A 23,916-nucleotide genomic window follows, 5' to 3' on the forward strand; every position below is an offset into this window, starting at 1 on the left:
CATTTTCTCCATCTGCCATCATTTATTTCAAAACATGTTGCTTATTCAGATGTTTATATAAAGAATGCTATGGTTTTCTTTCTTTCTTTTTTTTTAAGTTCCAATAGCTGGAAAGTTAAACCCTTCTGTCCTTAAATTGTGATTTCTAATCTGATTGTCTAATGAGCATATCATAACTCTCAGCCCCTCTTCATACATCTTTTTTCTGTGCATTTATTTGCTATCATTTTAATCAGTGGGTGAGATAGCGTGAGCTTTATATGTGAATTATAATTTTACTAGATCACACACTGAATGAAAACTTTTGGACCTGTCTGCTTTTAAATACAGTGGTTGACAAAGACCTCTCTGGAGTCACCTTTAAGCTAAAATCTGCAGGCTAAGAACCAGCCATGCAAAGAGCAGGAGGAGCATTCCAGCCAACCAGAACAGCATGTACAAGGGCTCTCAGGCAGGAAATAACATAAGAGTTCAAAGAAATGAAAAACCACGGTGGGTGGCTAGAACTTAATGAATAAAGGGGAGAATGGAATAAGATGAGGTTGGAGAAATAGACAAGAGCCAGATTATATCAGGCTCTACAGGCCACAGGAAGAAATTTAGTTGTTGTGGTTTTTTTCTCCAAAATACAATGGGGAGACATCAGAGGTGTCTAATCAAAAGAGAGACATGATCCAATTTACATTTTAAGAAGGTGGTTCTTACAGCTATGTAAAGATCAACATGAGAAATCCAATATAAGTTCATGAGCAGGTACTACCTATGCTTCCTCCTTTCGTATTGAGTGAGGTCTACGCTCCAATTGGGGTCAAGATTCTTTAGTCTTCACTACTTCGTTGCAGCTAGCTAATCCCTAGCACACAGTGCCTGAAGTGGAGTAGATATTCAGTTACTATCCAACATAGTTTTCCAGCCTTTATCCTCTCTTCCTTTCCTTCACCCAAGCAAAGTTCCCAAACCCACTCTCTGTTTCCCTACTTTGCTCCTTTACTCGTCCTGTTGTATCTGCCTCTCTGTCTTCTTCCTAACCTTGTTTCTATGGGACAAAAATCTTACCCATCTTTCAAAGTCTGTTGCTGCCTCTTATATCTTTTCCTGACCTCTGGAGGTCAAAGGTCATCTGTCCCATATTTGAACTTCCACACTGTTCTGTGACACTTAACTCTTTCTAACCCATAATAATTACTTGTTTATTTTTCTCTCCTCTAAAACTTGACATCAGAAAAAACATCTCATTATTTTAACTGCCACTCTCTCTACTAAGCTGTCTTCTATTTGGTGATTAAAATGAATTTCATTATTTATTTATCTGAAACAATTCTTTGTAATATATTTTGGGCAACTTAGATTACTAAAAGCTTCATTCTTATTTCCTCAGTTGTACTGCAGTACATTATGTTTATCAGCCTTAGAGACCATCTTTGAACCTTTCCCCAAACACTTGCATTTCATTTCATTTACTAGTAATGTGGCATTGACTAGCTCATGTTATAATAGGTCCTATACTGATTGATGCATTCTAATTCATCAATAGCTACATAGTTGTAACTAATGTAATTACAAATTAATGTGTATGTCTTACATATTGTGGGTTTTCTAGTAAATGATTCCTTGAGAAAATCTGTTACCCATCTTCCTTAAGCAGTAGACCAGTCCCCTCGTTCATCTCTCTACAAAGTTTAGCTAGTCTTTATTGTTGTTCTAGGAGCACAGCTTGGGACAGTAATTTCTCTTCCTCTTTCTGGAATAATTTGTTTCTATATGAATTGGACTTATGTCTTCTACCTTTTTGGTAAGTTTACTCAAAAATTTAACTTAAATCATAATGAAACAAATCCAAAATGTATTATAGTCTAATAACTGGTTAAAAATATATATTCCAACTCACTAAGTTACCAACTCCTAAACCACAAAGTTCTAAAATACTTAATGAAAATCTGTTTTTTAACTTTATTTGCTTAAAATGATCTAGTTGACTTATGATGTGATACTCTTTTTGGAATATTTCTCAATAGAAACTGCTGTTGAATCCAAGACTTTAATGCTATACTCACTACCAAAAACTACAGTGTTGGTTATTATAAAAATTTATATTTTGAAAAGATTTTTTCTCAAGCAAAGTAGGATGCCCTCACTTGACAGCTTTAATTTTTTTCTCTTTTTATTCAGTCTCAGGGCCTTTCATTTCTCAATCTCATTAGCAGGATGATACATGTTTTTAATAAATTAGATTGCCATGTAGACATTTCATGCAGAAAATACATCTGCATTCTAAACAAAAAACAAATCAATGAGTGAAAACAGATATCTGTGGAAATAATAGATTATGAAAATTTATTTTTCAAAATGTTTGTCTGGTAGACTCTGATAAGCAGAGTCATATGCTTAAAGTTGTTCTATTCAAAACTTAGAGGAAATAATACAAATAGCAAGTATCCCATTAGGAAATTATGAGTAGAACTTGAAATCAACACCAAGCTGAAACCAGTTTTACTTTGATAATTAATGATTACATAATTTTTTCAAGACATGTAAAAATTGATGTTGGTGCATTCTGATTTTATTTAACTTATTTTCCGTTTTCAGGTATAGTTGGCATCGTTTGGTTTATTTTATGGATCTTTTTCGTTAGCGAAACGCCAGAAACTCACAAGACAATCTCCCGCCATGAAAAAGAATATATTCTTTCATCATTAAAAAATCAGGTATGGACTCTGGCACATTTTTTTTTTGTTTTATTTATTTATTTATTTGGGAGACAGAGAGAGGCATAAGCTGGGTGAGAGGCAGAGAGAGAAGCAGACTCCCTGCAGAGGAGGGAACCCAATGCAGGACTCCGGGATCATGACCTGAGTGAAGACAGACACTTAACCAGCTGAGCCACCCAGGTGTCCTATTTTGGCACATTTTAAAACAATTTCAGAACTTTTTTTTCTTCAGAAGTGAGGTACCAATTTTTTAAACAGATATTTCTATTGTGCATGTTCTGGGCAAAGTAGAGACCAGGCAAATGAAATAGATGAAGTATTGGTTTGTTTTATCTGAGAAATTCCAATCTTTTAAGATTAAGTTCATGAAAAATTACTTTCATAAGTCACTTCAATTTTTTTTTTTTTAAAGATTTTATTTATTTATTTGAGAGAGAGACAGTGAGAGAGAGCATGAGCGAGAAGGTCAGAGGGAAAAGCAGACTCCCCATGGAGCTGGGAGCCCAATGCGGGACTCGATCCCGGAATTCAATTTTTTTTTTTTTTAAGTAATCTCTACATCCAATGTGGGACTCAAACCCACACCCTGAGATCAAGGGTTGCATGCTCTACCAACTGAGCCTGCCAGGCACACCATAAGTTGCTCTAAACCTTCTAGAATAATGATTATCGATGCGTCTTAAGTTTGTCTTCTTAATTAATAGAAAATAAAATGTTAGTTGTTAGAAAACCAGTGTTTTTATCTGCATTTTATTTATTTATTTATTTTTCTCTTTTCTTTTCTCCCCTCTCCCAACCCCTTATCTATATTTTAAATGAGTGTGATATAATAAGGAATATAGCACATTTGTTATGACTTATAGTATGATATATACTTACCTGTTTGCTCCTCTAGAGTAGATCCTTGGAAAAGAATTATGTTATTAAAGCTAGATTTTTATCACTTAATCAAGCACAATAGCATGTCAGAAATAAAAATCTGTCATAATTTAATAGTGTAAATCTTCAAGTCATGGAAATAAAATATTTGTCTTTCAGAGGGAATAAAAGAACATAAAAAATCAGGAAAAATTAAAATGTATTCAGTCTTCTTTAGCATTTTAATGCCTTCATTGTGACTTTATTCATTTAAGAACAAAATATTTTACATTAAAACTTTTCTTGGGGCACCTCGGTGGCTCAGTGGGTTAAGGCTCTGCCTTGGGCTCAGGTCATGATCTTGGGGTCGAGGGATCGAGCCCTGCATCGGGCTCTCTGCTCTGCAGGGAACCTGCTTCCCCCTCTCTTTGCCTGCCTCTCTGCCTACTTGTGATCTCTCTCTCTCTGTCAAATAAATAAGTAAAATCTTAAAAAAAAAAAAACAAACTTTTCTTACCCATTAAGTTGTTATTATTGATATTTTCAGTTTTTATATATAGTGTAACCGGGCAGCAATTAAATATTAACTTATTCACCTCTTTAAGTTTTTAAATTTTGCTACAAATGTCTCTACAAGCTGCTGAACTTTAAGGAATATGGCACCTCTTGGTCTTCAGGTTGGCAAAAACTCAGAAAAAAAATCACAATATAGTATAAAGTTGCTTTATTCACTTGGTATCCTCTGTGATGTTGATCAAATGAGTGACCCACTTTACCCCTAAGGGACAGATAAAAATAATGTAATGCATTGTGAGATCTTGCCATATGAAACTTGATACGTCTTGTCACATTTTCTCAGCATTGATGGTGACAGCTTATTTATTTCATTACTTCATTTCTATCACTATTTTTATGGACTTATAAAAACTTTTAGTTTATTTAGATTTTTTTAAATTAATTTATTTATTTATTTGACAGACAGAGATCGCAAGTAGGCAGAGAGGCAGGCAGAGAGAGAGGAGGGGGGAAGCAGGCTCCCCACTGAGCAGAGAACCCAACGCGGGGCTCGATCCCAGGACCCCGGGATCATGACCTGAGCCAAAGGCAGAGGCTTTAACACACTGAGCCACCCAGACGCCCCAGTTTATTTAGATTTTTTAAAAAGCTTGCTTTCTCTACCTCGATATGTGTCTAAAGCTGTCCCTTATCCAAACTTAAGGTTAATTTGTTTTTCCATACACTTCAGAAAATGGAATACTCAGAAGCTAGACGAGTTAGGAGGATTATGTTTCATAGAATTCCAAACTGCATTCTTAAGCCAGATGATGTTGTGATTAAAAATGTCATAAGATAAAGGTGCCTGGCTGGCTCAGTTGGTAGAGTATGAGACTCTTGATCTCAGGGCTGTGAGTTTGAGCCCACATAGGGCAGAGAATTTACTTAAAAAAAAAAAGAAAAGTCATAAAATAATGATGTGTTACATGAAGCTCCACCTTTAAATCTTGAAATCTTAAGAATCTAAAATCTAAGAAATGTGCAGCATCCGCTGAACTTCATTCATTCTTTAAACATTTTTTTTTGAGAATTACCGTGTCCTAGGTTCTTTGTCAGGCACTGAGCACTTAAAAATTAACACAAAAAAGAAAATGAGGGGTGCCTGAGTGGCTCGGTCGTTAAATGTCTGCCTTCAGCTCTGGTCATGATCCCATAGTCCTGGGATTGAGCTCCATGTCCGGTTCCCTGCTCTGTGGGAAGCCTGCTTCCCCCTCTCCCACTCCCCCTGCTTGTGTTCCCTCTCTGGCTGTGTGTGTCTCTCTCTCTATCAAATAAATAAATAAAATCTTTAAAAAAAAAAAGAAAGAAAGAAAGAAAGAAAATGAACAAGACATGGTTCCTGGGGTGCCTGTGATCTCCAGAGAGAGACAGACATGTGTGCACATAATTTCGATATGATTTATACTGTTGTATCAAAATAAAAGTTCCCTCTCCTCCTCTTCCCCCAAATCACCTACATCTTTGATACAGAGTGAAAAACACAAAAGTGTATCTACCAAGTGAGATAAAAAGTCCCTAGGGAAAAAAAGGCACAAGAAGATTAATAATAGTTCTTCCTCTCTTTAAAATAATCGTGAACCCTGGAGGCAGAAACATAAATGGCTGTATTAGCTTTTGAGAAGGAAACCACAGAGCTTCAGTGTATAGGAAATGTAATAATCTGATGCTCCAGGCCAGTGGATTCATGTTTCTTAATCATGCATCACTTAAAAGGTGGGGGTTAACACTCAATATACGTATATTTATTCATGGTTATCTACAGGTACTACTATACTTACATGTATTATAAAACATGTCTAAAAATAGACTTTTTGAAGAGTGAGTAAAATGAACTAAACAGTGTATACATGAATTTGGAATTTCAATGGGAAAAACTTTTTATTACTTAAAAATTGGTAATAATGTTTAATGGGAGCAGTGTTGACGGTGTTGTATCTGATGAGCCTACCGTAACTTTGCTGGGTGCAGCAGCTGACAAAGGACTGATGAGGACAAGTGTCAGTTCCACTGTTGTCTTAGTGTTCCTGTGAGCCTATGTTATTAGAATTCTCTTCCATGACTTTCTGTTAGAATCTTTTTTTTTTTTTACAAGTAAAAGAAAGTCTTTAGGGCTTGAACTCACAACCCTGAGATCAAGATCTGCATGCTCTACTGACCGAGCCAGCCAGACATCCCTATTTTTTTTTAAGATTTTATTTATTTATTTATTTGACAGAGAGATCACAAGCAGGCAGAGAGACAGGCAGAGAGAGAGGAGGAAGCAGGCTCCCCGCTGAGCAGAGAGCCTGATGTGGGGCTCGATCCTAGGACCCTGAGATCATGACCCGAGCTGAAGGCAGAGGCTTTAAGCCACTGAGCCACCCAGGCGCCCCTCTGTTAGAATCTTTTGAAGACAGTGTCAGTTTTGTAGATTTGTTTTCATTAAAACTGGTTTAAAAAAATCCACAAACCCACTTAAAAAGGTGGGGGTAAACTGTACTGTGTTGTAGTTGTGAGGGCAAGCCGACAAGTGAGGACACCGTCAACCCCTTCGAACCGGGGAGATGATACAGTATATGACTGTGTGACATACTCCAGGGCCAACCTAGTTATTAAATATTATTGGTGTTTAGTTTCTCTTCTTTAGGATAAAAGTGAGTATAGATAGATGTTCTAAAATGGGGACGCCTTCAGCTCAGGTCATGATCCTAGGATCCTGGGATCTAGTGCCCCGTCGGGTTCCTTGCTCAGCGGGGAACCTCTTCTCTCTCTGCCTGCCATTGTGCTGTCTCTCTCTCTGACAAATAAATAAAATCTTTAAAAAAAAAGTTCTAAAATGTTCTTCCATACAGTGAGGGGTCATCTTACATCCCCCTCGGGTGCTTACACCCTACTTCGAAGACCATTTCTCCAGATGCCGCGTAAACAAACGTTCTGTTGCGACCTTCTTAAAGTCATTGGAATTGAGTAAAGATTGGATGGTGAAATAGGAATTCTAATAGGACTTGCAGTCTCATTCCTTTGCCGTTATGTCAACCTCTGAATTTTATTATGAAAGTATTCTCTATTTTGTAGATGGAGAAATTAATACTGCAAGTGAATTCTGACATTCATAAGGAGTTATAAGATTACATTCCTGTTTTTTCTTTCAACCTGAATCATGGACAACTCTACTGCTGTTTAATATTTTGAAAGAGTTGGTTTAAAACTCTGGAATTTACTGGGGCACCTGGGTGACTCAGTTAAGTGTCCCAAGTCTTAATTTCAGCTCAGGTCATGATCTCAGGGTTGTAAGATCTTCCCCGCATCAGGCTGGATGTCTGCTTCTCTTTCCCAATCTCTCCCCCTTCTTCTTGTGCTCTCTCTCTCTAAAATAAATAAATCTTTACCCCTTCCAAAAAAAAAAAGCTTCTGGAACTTACTAATCAAGGCTGGTAATGTGTTCCAGACGGAATTTTGGCTGATAAAGTATGGATATAAACATAACATATACTAATAGTGCCTGTTATTTTTTTTCAGCTTTCTTCACAGAAGTCAGTGCCATGGACACCCATGCTAAGATCATTGCCTCTTTGGGCTATTGTAGTTGCACATTTTTCTTACAACTGGACCTTTTATACTTTATTGACGTTATTGCCTACTTACATGAAGGAGATCCTAAGGTTCAATGTGCAAGAGGTAAGAAAAAGTAATGATCTCTTTCTGATATAAAGAATACTTTTTTTTTAAGATTTTATTTATTTATTTGACAGAAAGCGAGAGAGGGAATACAAGCAGGGGGAGTGGGAGAGGGAGAAGCAGACCCCTCGCCGAGCCCAGAGCCTGATGTGGGGCTCAATCCCAGGACTCCAGGATCATGACCTGAGCCTAAGGCAGACGTTTAACCATTGAGCCACCTAGGCGCCCCAAAAATATATTTTTAAATTGCACACAGAATTTGTTTCACTTTCATATAAAAGTCAGTTATTTTGTATCTTCCATTTTACACTCACCTACTGAATCTAGAGACTGCTCTTTTTGCTTCACAGTTGTACCTTCTTTGTTCATTGTGTGTTCTTGATTCAAGGCATCTTTTGGCAGGTATCCCCCTTAACCATAAAGGTCTTAGTAGTCCCTAGTAGGTATCCTCCTTAACCATAAAGGTCTTAGGATATCAGATGACAAATTCAAGCATACCCATCATCACTTCTCCAAGGGCTGGTGGGGGCGCTCTGCTGGCAGCTGAGAGAACTTGGAAGCCATTTGTTTCCTGAGCAGAGGTTGCTCTGAGGCATTATCCATGCACTGGCAGGCTGTAACTGCAAAGCTGTGTAAGAAGGGCCTTCCTAGGATGCCTGGGTGGCTAACTCTGTTAGGGGTCTGCCTTCAGCTCAGGTCATGACCCCAGGGTCCTCGGATCAAGTCCTGCATTGGGCTCCCTGCTCAGTGGGGAGTCTGCTTCCCCCTCTGCCCCTGACCCTCCTCCCCGCTTGTGTGCCCCCCCACTCTCTGTCTCAAATAAATAAATAAAATCTTTTAAAAAGGGGGCGCCTGGGTGGTTCAGTGGGTTAAAGCCTCTGCCTTTGGCTCAGGTCATGATCCCAGGGTCCTGAGATCGAGCACTGCATCAGGCTTCTGCTCAGCATGCTCCCCCCGCCCCCCGCATCTCTGCCTGCCTCTCTGCCTACTTGTGATCTCTGTCAAATAAATAAATAAAATCTTTAAAAAAAAAAAAAAACTTAAAGAAAAACCTCCTGAAACTGCCAGTTCTTTTGAACCCATAGAATTGAGGCAGTTTCAAAAAAAAAAAAAAAAAAAAGAATTGCAGTTTCTATCATAATCTCTGGGCTAATGGGTTTTATCTTTTAAGAAATTGAGGAAAAACCTAAAGAGAAAGAAGCAGTTTGTAAGGAAAGTTAGTGGTGTTTTGCCTTCAAAATAAAAGACGGATCAAAGACCTAAATGTGACAGCTAAAACAATAAAACTCTTAGAAGGTATACTTCTTTGTGACCTTCACAACAGTTTCTTATATATAAAACCAAAAGCATACGTGACCAAAGAAAAAAATATATAAATTAGATTTCATCAAAATTAAAAACTTTTGTGCCTCAGAGGACGCTATCAAGAATGAAAATACACACACACATACACAAGAATGAAAATCCACTAAATAGGAGAAAATATTTGGAAACCAAAATCATTTATCTTCCACTTTTATACAAAAATATATTTTCTTTCAAAATTCAAAGAAATGTGAATGAAGTTTAAAATAATTCTCGGGACGCCTGGGTGGCTCAGTGGGTTAAAGCCTCTGCCTTAGGCTCAGGTCATGATCTCAGGGTCCTGGGATCGAGCCCCGAATTGGGATCTCTGATCAGCGGGGAGCCAGCTTTCCCCCCCCACCACCCGCACCCTGCCTGCCTCTCTGCCTATTTGTGATTTCTCTCTCTCTCTGTCAAATAAATAAATAAAATCTTTTTTAAAAATTAAAATAAAATAAAATGAATTCCTTTTTAACCTTTGTTCAAAATAAAGCCTACTTGGAAAAGCGTTATATTTAAAATTATAATCTCATTAATTTAAAATTTTTAAAGCTCTTGATCCTTTTTTATAAATTTTCTTTTTCATACAAGTTTAGCTTCATTAGTTATCCTCATTTTCTTTTTTTTTTTTAAAGATTTTATTTATTTATTTGACAGAGAGAGATCACAAGTAGACAGAGAGGCAGGCAGAGAGAGAGAGAGGGAAGCAGGCTCCCTGCCGAGCAGAGAGCCCGATGCGGGACTCGATCCCAGGACCCTGAGATCATGACCTGAGCCGAAGGCAGCGGCTTAACCCACTGAGCCACCCAGGCGCCCCCTCATTTTCTTTTTTCCTAATTTTTCCTAATTCTAATGTCCCTATTTTTTTTTAAGATTTTTTTTTTTAAGGGGCGCCTGGGTGGCTCAGTGGGTTGGGCCGCTGCCTTCGGCTCAGGTCATGATCCCAGGTCCTGGGTTCGAGCCCCGCGTCGGGCTTTCTGCTCAGCGAGGAGCCTGCTTCCTCCTCTCTCTCTGCCTGCCTCTCTGCTTACTTGTGATTTCTCTCTGTCAAATAAATAAATAAAATCTTAAAAAAAAAAAAAAAGATTTTTTTTTTAAGACTTTATTTATTTTTGTGAGAGAGAGCAAGCAAGAGTGGGGGCAGGGAGGGGTGGAAGGAGAAGCCGACTCCTCACTGAAGAGGGAGCCTGATGTGGGACTCAATCCCAGGGCCCTGGGATCATGACCTGAGCTGAAGACAGACTCTTAACCGAATGAGCCATCCAGGCACCCAATTTTGAAGATTTATAGTAGTTTGCAGAAGGTAGTTGTAGGTTGTTAGCAGAGTTTTTAACATTTGAACCTTAAGTGGAAAATTTCAGTAACTCTGATGAATTATCAGTCTTATCCCACAAGAGAACAAGACCAAGATCAGAAAATTCACTTCTCTATTTGCTTCAGTTTATTCATGTGTAGGATTCTGCCACAAATAATGATAGATGTGATCCTACTCTGCAGAAATCTAAATAGAATAAAATTTAAAGAGAAGGGGCGCCTGGGTGGCTCAGTCATTAAGCGTCTGCCTTTGGCTTAGGTTATGATCATAGGGTCCTGGGATTGAGCCCCTGCATCTGGCTTCCTGCTCTGGGGAAGTCTGCTTCTCCCTCTCCCTCTGCCTGTGCTTATGTTCCCCCTCTCGCTGTTTCTCTCTCTCTCTCTCTGTGTCAAATAAATAAAATCTTTTTTAAAAAATTTCTAAGAGGAAATTACTCAGCTCAGTACAAGAAAGAAACAAAAATCTTAGCTATAGAAGTAGAACTGGAAGCATACAGCACCTAAATATAGAGGACCACAAGCTGATGAAAAAAACTGAATCTTAAGCACACTTAAATTCTTTTTTTTTTTTTAAAGATTTTATTTATTTATTTATTTGACAGAAAGAGAGTTCACAAGTAGGCAGAGAGGCAGGCAGAAAGAGAGGGGAGGAAGCAGGCTCCCTGTGGAGCAGAGAGCCCACTCGATCCCAGGACCCTGGGACCATGACCTGAGCCGGAGGCAGAGGCTTAACTCACTGAGCCACCCAGGAGCCCCAAGCACACTTAAATTCTTAAATTTAAAATATCAACAGATTTTTTTGGTTTGTACCATTCATGATGCTTAAATGGAATTATTACCAGATTTAAATACCACCGATAAAATATCTTTCTACCTTTTTTGTAAAACATGACCTTAGTTATAAAATACTAAAAGGTGTATCCATCTTTCTCAGACTATAAAAACATTTGTTCTTATCAAAATTAGACCATTTATTATTGGCACCCCAGGTTTATGCTGGGAAAAAAATGAATAGAAGAAGGAAATGTCTTCTTTTTTTCCAAGTATGTGTTTTTCATTTTACAATGATTTGATTCATTTTACAGAATTTGTGATTTCCTAAAAAGCTGACTGTCAGATTATTTCCTACAAAGCAAATAGCACATTTCCATGTTAAATTGTTTCATATGTCCTGGTACTTTTATTTTTTTTTTAGGTGGGAACTTAAAGGAAAAGAAGAGGGGAAAATAGAGGTCTGTTACCTCACTACCTGTGTCCTCTGCCCAAAGCATGTGGTAGTGCACTGGACACTTGACTTAGATGGTGTGCATTCTAGAATAATTCATTAAGCAATACATTGGAGTTATGTAGTTTTCTGTATCTGCATGTTACTTTGTAATAAAAATATTTGTATAGGGGTGCCTGGGTGGCTCAGTGGCTTCATAGGCTCAGGTCATGATCCCAGGGTGCTGATCAAGCCCCACATTGGGCTCTCTGCTCAGCAGGGAGCCTGCTTCCCTTCCTCTCTCTGCCTGCCTCTCTGTTTACTTGTAATCTCTGTCAAATAAATAAATAAAATCTTTAAAAAATCTTAAAAAATATTTGTATAAATACAAATATAAATATGTATAATTATATATACCATATAACAATTTTATGTAATTTATAAATATATTTTTAACATTTTCTATCTTTATATTTATATAAAATATAAATTATATCACTTAAAATAGAAATATAAATTTTAAAATATAAATGAGTAATTACATATAATAATTTTAAATATAAATATATAATATATATATAACATATAATATGTATTATAATATACTTATATATAAATAAAGTATATTATAATATACTTATATGTAAATATAAACAAATAAGTGAAATTATATGTAAATATAAACAAATAAGTGAAAAATGACCAAAAACTAGTCAATAGGGAGAATTTATAGCTAATAGATTTGTCCTCTCTTACTGAAGCTGTACCCCACGTCCCAAAATAACATGCAAGATTACCTTGAGCAGACTGGACTGTTTAAATAGCAACAGGATATTGCTTTGAGTCTCCTTCTTGAGTGCTGGTGGGTGTGTGTGTGTGTGTGTGTGTGTGTGTGTGTGTTGTTTTGGTTCTTCCTCCCCTCCACCACCCCACCACCGCCACCTAATTAATTCTAAATCTTCTTATTTCTTCCAGAATGGGCTACTCTCTGCACTGCCTTATTTTGGCTGTTGGTTATGTATGATCCTGTCTGGTCAAGCTGCTGACAATTTAAGGGCAAAATGGAATTTTTCAACAATATGTGTCCGAAGAGTTTTTAGCCTGATAGGTAAGTGAGTTGAATCAAGGTTTATTTCAGTTTACCATTATTTACTGTGTTTATAGTGCAAGGCAAAATAAAAATGGTATTGGTCATTTATTTTGTCCACATATTAAAACACTATGTTTTAATGCATGTAGTGCATTTCTGTACAAGATGGTTAGTTCTTTCTGAACCATGCATTTTGAGGGTTAATGTTGATAATATCCTATTACCTCCACCATAGTCTTAAAACTATAAAAAATGGCTTGCTTTGCTGAATATCATTTCTAGAATTTTATAAACCACAGTGTTTTCAGCTCTAAGTTTGCAGTGAAAATAATTATTTAAGCCTCCATCCCTTTTCTAAATGAACACATTTTCAACTTCAATCCAAAAACATTTACTGACATCATTACATTAAATGAGGAGCTATGAATCAAAGAACTCAAAGGAACATTCAATAATCATATGTTTCAGACTGATTTCATAAAGATAGATTTTAAAACTTTCTATGACAATTGCTTTATTTATTTATTTTTTTTTAAGATCTTTGGTAAGTGGAGACCCTGGAAGTCTCTGATGGCTATACTTCAGAAATTACCTTATAAAAGGACGCTATTCAGGATAATTCTGCAAACCCCTTCTGAGCAGCTACTGCTGGAAGGTGCTGTCCTGTTCTATTGCTTACTTATTCAACTCCCAAGAATTTTTCCTCACCTGCAAATGAAATAGATCCCATTAGATTCAATCCAATTTTCTCTTTTTTGGCTTCTGTTCACCTGCTCTGTCCAATATGGTAGCCACTATCCATATATGGCTATTTACATTTAATTGAAACTTTAAAATAAGTTCCTTGACTGCAGTGCATACAAATACAACATTTCCATCATCACAGAGAGTTATTGGATAGGTACTGCTGTAGAACAGAGAAAAAGTGGCAACCCATTCATTAAGTCCCTTCCTGTTACTCATATTTTGTGCTTAACTGCCTATAATAAAATATGTATATTGCTATCAATGCTAAAACCTAGATGGAGTGCTCTTATAACTTTATTCAACAGAATTTATCTAGTTTATCTTCTTTGGTTATATGAACTTTAAATCTCATTCTGTACCAAGTATAGCTTCTCTCTAGAACTATATTTTTCATTCTCTTCTTGCTCTTTGTAGAACTATAGCTGAGTCTTGGCAAGGAAGATTTAATAATGTTGCATTGTGATATTTTCTTTTACATTACTTTCACATTAGTTGCATTATGTCTATGTGTTTTTCAGCAGTTTTCGTTTTGTCAGGAAAACTATTCAGTCTTCTATGCAGTATAGCATTTCTACAGTAGGTGGCAGTAGTGTCAAATCTCAGATTTATACTATATTAAGGTAACCCAAGCAAATATTAATACCGGGGCTGCTTTTTCTGTTTATAACTTTTTAACTCCAGGAATGATTGGACCTGCAGTATTCCTTGTAGCCGCTGGATTTATAGGTTGTGATTATTCATTGGCCGTTGCATTCTTAACCATATCGACAACACTGGGAGGCTTTTGCTCTTCTGGATTTAGCATCAACCATCTGGATATTGCTCCTTCGTGAGTACTAATATAAAAATTGGCTATGATTGACTTTAAATTTTTTTTAATTGTGGTTAAGTATATATAACATGAAATACACCATTTTAGCCATTTTTAAGTGTACAGTTCTATGGCGTTAACTACATTCAGGTGTGAAGATGGTATGCAGCTATCACCACCATCCATCTCTAGAACTTTGTCATCTTCCCAAGCTGAAACTGTTCCCATTAAACACTAACTCCCCATTCCTAACCTCCCCACCATCCCTGGCAACCTCCATTAAACACTAACTCCCCATTCCTAACCTCCCCACCATCCCTGGCAACCTCCATTCTACTTTCTTCCTCTATAAATTTAACTACTCTAGGAATGACTTTAAATTCGTAAACTAGAGGCATCTGGGTGGCACAATCAGTGGAGCATCCACTCAGTTTCGGCTCAGGGTGATCTCAGGGTCATGGGATCAAGCCCCACATCAGTTCCACACTCAGCACAGAGTTGGCTTAAGAGTCTCTTCTTCCCCCTCTCCTGCTCCCCACTCCATTCTCATTCTCTCTCAAATAAATAAAATAGCTTAAAAAAGAATAAAAGCAAATTTTTAAACAAGATTTCAGTTTACATAATAACACATGAAATTCTTTTTAAAGATTTTTTTTTTTTTTTTTTTTTATTTGACAGAGAGAAATCACAAGTAGGCAGAGAGGCAGGCAGAGAGAGAGGAGGAAGCAGGCTCCCCGCCGAGCAGAAAGCCCGATGTGGGGCTTGAACCCAGGACCTGGGATCATGACCTGAGCCGAAGGCAGCGGCTTAACCCACTGAGCCACCCAGGCGCCCCATGAAATTCTTTTTAAATTAAAAATTTTAACTGTCGGGTGCCTGGGTGGCTCAGTGGGTTAAGCCGCTGCCTTCGGCTCAGGTCATGATCTCAGGGTACTGGGATCGAGGCCCGCATCGGGCTCTCTGCTCAGCAGGGAGCCTGCTTCCCTCTCTCTCTCTCTCTGCCTGCCTCTCCATCTACTTGTGATCTCTCTCTGTCAAATAAATAAATAAAATCTTAAAAAAAAAAAAAATTTTAACTGTCATCACCTCTGTACACAGTTTCCAACAAAAACATTACACATAACACATGATAACTTGTGTCTGTCTCCCCAGCTAGAGTGGGAACTCACAAGGCAGATGCTGTCTTACCATCCCCATGGGCTTGGCACATGGTGGGCATTTAGTTGGATGGATGAATGCCCAAGACCAGACCAAGTTATTTGTCCAATTATTATCTTACCTATGTGCAAATATATTTGTCTAGCACTTGATAGCTTATAAATCACTTTCACAAACATTACCTCATTTTATCCTTAAAGCATTCCTAATGAGATAGATATTCTTAACTCATTTTATAACTAAAGATTCAGAGCAATTAAGTGATTTTTCTTACATCACATAGCTAACTAATGATAGAGCCTAAACTTGAATCTAAACCTCTTACCTTTAAGCCCAGAATTCTTTTTACAGCTCCTTCTCGGAAATATTATTTGGGCCACATACTTCTAGGATTCATTTGTGCCAATCAACTAGGTAGTGGAGGGGCCTATGTAAATATTTTAGCCCAGAAGATTTGATATGCTTAATTTTTAATGGATATGAATTTATTTTTGGAGAAAACATTGGTGGTCCAGTACCATATTTACCCTTTCCCAAATTCTTTTCCCAAATTGACTTTGGGATTGAGCCCCACATCGGGCTCTCTGCTCAGCAGGGAGCCTGCTTCCTCCTCTCTCTCTGCCTGCCTCTCTGCCTACTTGTGATCTCTGTCTGTCAAATAAATAAATAAAATCTTTAAAAAAAAAAAAAAGAAGTCAGAGAAGTTTCCATAGATCAGACTGTATGTGTGCCCAGCTCCCTGCTGAATCCTGTCTGCTACTTTGCAGCGCCTTCCACTAAAGGTTCATTCTCAGCCCCTGTGGCAGGGCTGTTTCCACCCCTCTGCACCCTTCTCAGTTCACACCCTAACTCTTCATTAGGCCTTTCCAGACCATTAATGCCTACTTTCTTCTCTTCCTCTTCTTAGTGCATTCCAGTTATAATTTAACGCTAGATGCATTTATATTCACTGCCTTACCTTGATTTGTAATTATTTTAAATGCAACTCTTACCTTTCTTATCTCATTTGGATATAAACTCATCAGACTGAGACAGGCTATACATTCATATCACAGCTTCTGCACAAGGAGAAGCACACCCAGTCCATACTTGTTGAGTGGTTGATTTATATAACTATACCAAGGAAGTAGGAACTTCAGTGCTACATACACCTTTAACAATGGGGATCCAAAGAAGAAAATCAGCAACACTTAGGCACTGGACCAAGAAACCATTTGATATAAAAAGTAACCTAAGCAAAAGCTCTGGAACTATAAGCGCAGAGAGCACAGGGGCAAGTCCACCTTATTGAGCCCAGCCATACCAGAACCTGGCCCTGTGCTGGGTCTTGGTCAGTGCTCAATCAAGGGCATGAATGCAAGAATGAACACAGTCTTTCACATTTAGCACCATGTTAAAACTCTTTCTTAAAAAATATTTGGGTATTGATTTCATTGTATGTCAACACTTTTCTTTAATGCTCTTTCTTTAGTATTATATAACAAAATCAATTTTTATACTCTCTATTAAATTTAAATACAGAATCCACAACCAACATGGAAAATCCTCCACATTATGGTCCCAATTTACCTGTATAATTTTATTTCCCTCTCCCCTGCCTCATCTAATTTGTACTTCGCCCAAGGCGAACGAAACTACTCTTTATTCTCAAAAAATATCCCCCAAGAGACACACAAACATCACACACACACGTTCTTTTCCACCTTTGGCCCTATGCTCATGCCTGTCTATATACCTGGAATGCCCACACTCTGGATTTTTCTCATGTCTTGTAGTGATTAGATTCAGATAATGTATCCCTGACCAGATTCACTGGCCTGTGACCTCAGGGAATCACATCCAGAAGCCCCTGGTAATATTGATTTTGATCACCCAGTCAAGATGTTGTAGTTCTCTAATAACTACTTACTTTTTCCCCTTCAACAAGGCATCTCTGGAAAGATGCCTGGAGATCATATAAATATCCTTCTCATCACCCTCCTCGCCAGCTTAGATTTAGTACCCATTATTGATCCACACCAAACCAGTTTTACCATGTGGCTTCAAAAACGTGGTATTTCCACTCTATCTTTCCCTCCACATTTAATCAGTTGGCGTTCTTTTGTAAGGAAGATCTTCCCTTCTCCTCCACTTTTTTATCTATCATCAGCGTGGACTCAGAGACTCCTAATTTATTTGATGAGTTATAATCCGTTATTGTCCGTATCTGTTTTTATTCTCACATTATCTCAGATTTAGCCATAGGTGCCCCTCCGAGCTGGGTCCTGTAGCCTATCAACATTCCCCACACCCCTTCACCATCCCTCACCCTGCTTCTTTGACCACGTCTTTATTGATGAAACAACTAGATGTTCCGGATTCATCTTGTATCTTCCCTATCTTGAAATACCTTGGGATCAGCGATTTCTCCAAGGAATGCTGGATCCTTTCAGTGAAGAGTGGTGTTTAGAAACCAAGGCCCTGGCAAGAGATCATATGCCTTCATTACTAAGTTAGATTGCCTCTCCTAAGCAGGTGTTAGTTACTACTTAGAAATCACTCGAAGCATTGACTGTTGTCAAAGGTTTATTTACAAACAGAACACAAAAGGGGCACCTGGGTGGCTCAGTGGGTTAAAGCCTCTGCTTCGGCTCAAGTCATGATCCCGGTCCTGGGATTGAGCCCCAAATTAGCTCTCTGCTCAATGGGGAGCCTGCTTCCTCCTTTCTCTCTCTGCCTGCCTTTCTGCCACTTGTGATCTCTGTCAAATAAATAAATAATCTTTAAAAAAAATCTTTAGATAATCTTAAAAAAAATAGAACACAAAAGTCTGCAATTTTATCAAATTATTTCTTTTACATCTTTTATATGCTGAATAGCACATAGTAAGCCTTGTTTTTTATTTTCTTATCTTTGGGATGTTGAAGTGATCCTTCAATCCTTCATAGAATTATCAAGGTACCAGCAGAGACTTGTAAGTCTCTCTAGAGTGAATTGTAGGGATGCCTTCCTCCACAGAGTAGCAAAAGATGACAGCTTTAAATGTACACTACTTTTATTATGATGTTATTATTTCTTAATTCTGGTTTAGTTGTTTAGTTATCTCCTTATTTCCATAATCATAACTGTTAATTAGAGCAATGTATGGGTTAAAGCTGAGTTCACATATCAGCTACATTATATGTATTTAAATAGCTCTTAAAAGTATCTGCAGGGGCCCCTGGCTGGCTCAGTAGAGCATGTGACTCTTGATCTCATGGTGGTGAGTTCAAGCTCCTTGTTGGGTGTAGAGCTTACTTTAAAAAAATTTAGAAATAGGGGTACCTGGCTGGCTTAGTCAGTAGAGCATGCAATTCTTGTTCTTGGGGTCATGAGTTCTAGCACCACATAGGGCATAGAGCTTACATAAATAAATAAATAAATAAATAAATATTAAAAGTATCTGCATAATAGTGAATTCCACAGGGTACTATGTAAATTTATATTGACAATAATATTGAGATTGAGGTTAGAAATACAATATTTTCTGAGATTACAAATAAAAGGAAATAGTATATCTAAATGAGATTTTACTTATTAAGATATTTTGTTCTCTCAACTTTCTCTACTTCCTAACCAAAATAATTTAGACATATTTTAATATTTAGCCATACTTTATGGATATTATGTTATTTATTTACTTTTTTATATATGTATTTACTTTCACATAATTCTTTCATGGAATTAACTACATTAACGATATGTGACTGCATATTACTTTATCTCACTGATGTATACCTTGCTAATCTAATCACAGACCTGGGATAGAAGGACCCTCAAAATTTAGAATTCTAACAAAAGTTAAACTGCATAAGCCTATGGAGACTGTCATTCTTTTATACAGTTTGGATCTGGCAGTTGTTTATTTAACTAACAATGGTAACTACTTGCCTTAGACAGTAATATTTTTGTTGGTAATTAGAAATTTGTAAGAACAATAATTGGTTATATACTGACTACATAGCCACCCATTTTACAGAGAAAGTGGTACCTTCTTGAGTTAATTATTGTCATAGTATTTCATATAATTAAAATCAATTTAAACTTTCAGAACCAGAAATAGATGTGATTAATTATTAAACCCATTAGTTACAGTCTTGGCAGTGTTTAAATTCTGAAGTTCAAACATCTCTTGTATAGTTTCATGTGATTTTTTTTTTTAATTTTTATTTTTTCAGCATAACAATATTCATTATTTTTGCACCACACCCAGTGCTCCATGCAATCCGTGCCCTCTACAATACCCACCACCTGGTGCCCCCAACCTCCCACCCCCCACCCCTTCAAAATTCTCAGATCGTTTTTCAGAGTCCATAGTCTCTCATGGTTCACCTCCCCTTCCAATTTCCCTCAACTCCCTTCTCCTCTCCATCTCCCCTTGTCCTCCATGCTATTTGTTATGCTCCACAAATAAGTGAAACCATATGATAATTGACTCTCTCTGCTTGACTTATTTCACTCAGCATAATCTCTTCCAGTCCCGTCCATGTTGCTACAAAACTTGGGTATTCATCCTTTCTTTTTTCTTTTTTTTTTTTTTATGTGATTTTTATCTTTAAACTAGAAGATTACATTAATCCCACTTAAATATAAAATGTTCCATCTTTTTAATGTAATGCTGAATTACATTTTTTAAAGTATAAGGATCTGATAATCAGAATAGTAAAAATATTTCACTGTATGTAAAAAATCTATTGTGATTAAAAAAAAAGAAAACTCTAAATATGTCTTATCCTATTTAGGAATGTAATATTTCACATCCCAAAATTGATCATGCATGAAAGTTGTTTTTTTTTTTTTCTTTAATTTTTTTTATTTGACAGAGATATCACAAGTAGGCCGAGAGGCCGGCAGAGAGAGAGAGAGGGGGAAGCAGACTCCCTGCTGAGCAGAGAGCCAGATGCTGGGCTCCATCCCAGGACCCTGGGATCATGACCTGAGCCAAAGGCAGAGGCTTTAACCTACTGAGCCACCCATGCACGCCTATGCATGAAAGTTTTATTACAATGCCTGTCACATAGAGTGTGTTCAGTAAACATTTATTGAAGGAATAATCTCTGATTTTATCGTGAGACCAAATGTCTAATGTTGAATTGTTTATAATATACCGAAGTCTTTCGTCAAAAAAAAAATCAAAACAGAGGGAAGAATTTTTCTGTAACTTACAAGCTAGGAAATGCTTATTGAGTATACTTATTGGTGAGTTAAGAAGTAAAAAAGTTTAGGGGCATCTGAGTAGCTCAGTCGGTTAACCATCTGCCTTCAGCTCAGGTCATGATTGTAGGGTCCTGGGATGGAGCCCCATAGGGCTTTCTGCTCAGCAGGGGATCTGTTTCTCCCTCTGTACCTCCCCCAGCTCCTGTTCTTGCTCACTCTCTCTCACTCTCTTTCAAGTAAATAAACGAAATCTTAAAAAAAAAAAAAGTAGTTTAACATAATGATGAAAGAAAGGAGGAATTTGAAAAGCAAATTAACTTCAAGAAAACTTTGTTCAATTTAGTGATAATTAGAAAGATCTGATACAGGGGCGCCTGGGTGGCTCAGTGTCAAGTATCTGCCTTTGGCTTGGGTCATGATCCCAGGGTCATGGGATCCCTATGTAGGGCTCTTTGCTTAGCGGGGAGCCTGCTTCTCCCTCTGCCCCTACCCACTCGGGCTTGCGCACACTCTCTCTTAAGTGCTTAAAATCTTTAAAAAAAAAAAAAAAAAAGGAAAGGAAAGGAAAAAAAATATCTGAATCTGATACAAACACAACAGGGGCACCTGGGTGGCTCAGTCGGTTAAGCCTCTGCCTTCAGCTCAGGTCATGATCCCAGGGTCCTGGGATCGAGTCCCATGTCGGGTTCCCTGCTCCACAAGAAGTCTGATTCTCCCTCCCTCTCCCTCTCCCTCCCTCCCTCTCTCTCTCTCTCTGTCTCTCATGAATTTAAAAAAAAAAAAAATCCGATACAAACAGAACAGAAATAAGAGCCCCTTGAAGCTGAAGGAATAAAGACATGAGATGTCATTTCTGAGGGACAGAGAATAGGAGCCCAACCAGATTGCTGCACAGTGACGTGAGGCATGTATGTGAGATTTACAAAGTAAGAACAAAGACTGATTACCCAAGAAAGGATTCAAAGAAATAGCGAATAATTAAAGAACTGAAATACGTTCTTTAATGCTACTGATTAGAGAAGGAATCTGGAAGGGATTTCTCTTGAAGTGAGTTAAACAAAATGACATTGTTCCATTATGTAGTTTATAGAATCATAGAAAGTGAGAACTAGGACGGATTTACAGTAACTCATTCCTTGCTACTTCAAGTGTGGCCCACAGCCCAGGAGCATCAGCGTTACGCGGGAGCTTGTGCAAAGTGCAGAATCTCAGGCCTGACCCCAGCCTTGCTGAACTGGGATCTGCATGTTAAGGTCCTCAAGTGATTCTTGGGCATCTTCAGCTGCAAGGCCCTGGCCTAGTCAAGTCTTGTCCCTCCTACAACAGACATGTCTGTTGAGCTCGCTCTCCATGACACTACAAAAAATAACACCCACCTCCTGTGTGCAACGAGATCAGTCTAGTTCAGGAAATAAGCAGTAAAAAAATAAATAACTGTAATATATTATGATAAGTCAGTCTTCCGACAAATATTTATCAAATACCTGCCAATTACCAGCCATAACAGACACAGCCCTGGCCTGTGAAGCTTTTAGTCAGGATGGTAGAAACGAAAGGCTCACACAGATTTAAAAAAAAAAAACTTTCTGAAGAAAAAATGAGAGAATACAAGAGAGAGATATAATGTGGATGAAGGAGTAAAGGAAGGTCTGTCTGAGGAAATGACATTTAAACTAAAGTCTAAGGAATGAGTTAAGTTAGCCACCCCTCAGGCAAATAATATATGTTAATAAAAATAATTAATTAAAAAAAAAAGTTTGCCAGGCACGGGCGCCTGGGTGACTCAGTTGGTTAAGTGACTGCCTTTGGTTCAGGTCATAATCCTGGATTCCCAGGATCAAGTAACGCATGGGGCTCCCCTCCCAACAGTAGTCTGCTTCTCCTTTTGACCCTCCCCCGTCTTGTGCTCTCTCTCTCATTCTCTTTCTCTCAAATAAATAAATAAAATCTTTTTAAAAATTATTTTAAAAATAATAAGTTAGCCAGGCAAAAAGGGAATAGTGTACCTGAGAGAAGAATTTATATGAGTAGGAAAAGAAATCAGTGTGTGTCTTAGTCTACTCGGGCTGCCAGAACAAAATACCATAGATTAAGTGGCTTAAACAACAGAAATTTATTTTCTCACAGTTCAACGTCCAAGATCAAGGTGCCAGCATGTTTAGTTTCTTGTCAGAACTATCTGGTTTGCAGATGGGCTGCTTTTTGCTATATGCGCCCATGGCACTTCCCTCATGTGTCTGAAGGCATGCTCGCATGTGTGCAGAGAGAGAAAGAGCTCCAGTGTCTCTCATTCTTCCTATAAGGGCACCCATACAATAGATGGGACTTGATAATAGATTAGACGTGAAGAGTAAGGAGAGACCAAATGCGATGATTTCCAGGCATTCTGTATCTGCAGCTGGATGGATGGATGTGCCACTTACTGAAACTGGGATACCTGAAGGAGGAAGAGTCTTGGAGGAAAATAAAAATTTCAGACATGTTAAATTTTAGATATTTGTGAAAACATCTAGAAAGTAGTAGTTAAAGGCAGTAGGATTTATGGATCTGGAACTCAGAGCATTTGGATTGGAAATGAAAATTAAGGAATAATAATACACATTTTAAAGCATTGAAAGACAAAAATTGCCTTGGGAGAGAGTGACAAGTGATCCCGGGACTGGATCTTGGCAAACACTTAGCACCCAGAAAGAGGGAAATAACTAGAAAAGGAAATCAAAAAGGAGCAACAGGGAAGATAGAAGGAAAATCAAGAATGTGTTGTCAAGAAAGCCAAGATCGGGGTGCCTGGGTGGCTCAGTGGGTTAAAGCCTCTGCCTTCGGCTCAGGTCATGATCTCAGGGTCCTGGGATCGAGCCCCACATCGGGCTCTCTGCTCAGCGGGGAGCCTGCTTCCTCCTCTCTCTCTGCCTGCCTCTCTGCCTACTTGTGATCTCTGTCTGTCAAATAAATAAATAAATCTTTAAAAAAGAAAGAAAGAAAGAAAGAAAGCCAAGATCATCCAATCTTCAAGAAAGGGCTCTGGATAAGAGATAAAGATTTAGATCTACAACATCTAAGGATTCAGATGTAAATCTAATAAAAGATTTAGATCTACAACATATGAGTTATAGATAAAGCCATGGAATTGGATAAAAATACTCAGGAAATGATGAAAATCTTGGGAATTCATCAAGAGAAAGAACCTGATACAAGAGTAACTGAAAAGAAGGAACAGGAGAAAGAGAAAGAAAATAAGTAGAGAATGGAATTCCCAAAGGGAGGGCTTGATTAACAGTGTCAGATGCCACAGAGA

The 23,916-nt window shown here is 37.9% G+C and overlaps 1 protein-coding gene across 3 annotated transcripts in view; it reads left to right on the forward strand.

Annotated features, from left to right (window-relative positions):
- The window catches only part of SLC17A5 (solute carrier family 17 member 5), a 50,946-nt gene that overhangs the window by 13,333 nt on the left and 13,697 nt on the right, over positions 1 to 23,916 (forward strand). For 2 of the 3 annotated variants that reach the window (XM_047734193.1, XM_047734194.1), the window contains exons 5-9: positions 1,706 to 1,792; positions 2,587 to 2,705; positions 7,620 to 7,778; positions 12,616 to 12,748; positions 14,159 to 14,306. In XM_047734193.1, coding sequence (XP_047590149.1) covers positions 1,706 to 1,792; positions 2,587 to 2,705; positions 7,620 to 7,778; positions 12,616 to 12,748; positions 14,159 to 14,306 — 646 coding nt within the window. The remainder of the gene's footprint in view (positions 1 to 1,705; positions 1,793 to 2,586; positions 2,706 to 7,619; positions 7,779 to 12,615; positions 12,749 to 14,158; positions 14,307 to 23,916) is intronic. The other variant, XM_047734192.1, reaches the window with a different exon arrangement.

The sequence above is a fragment of the Lutra lutra genome, chromosome 6 (genome assembly GCF_902655055.1).
Source record: "Lutra lutra chromosome 6, mLutLut1.2, whole genome shotgun sequence".
NCBI classification, from domain to species: Eukaryota; Metazoa; Chordata; class Mammalia; order Carnivora; family Mustelidae; genus Lutra; species Lutra lutra.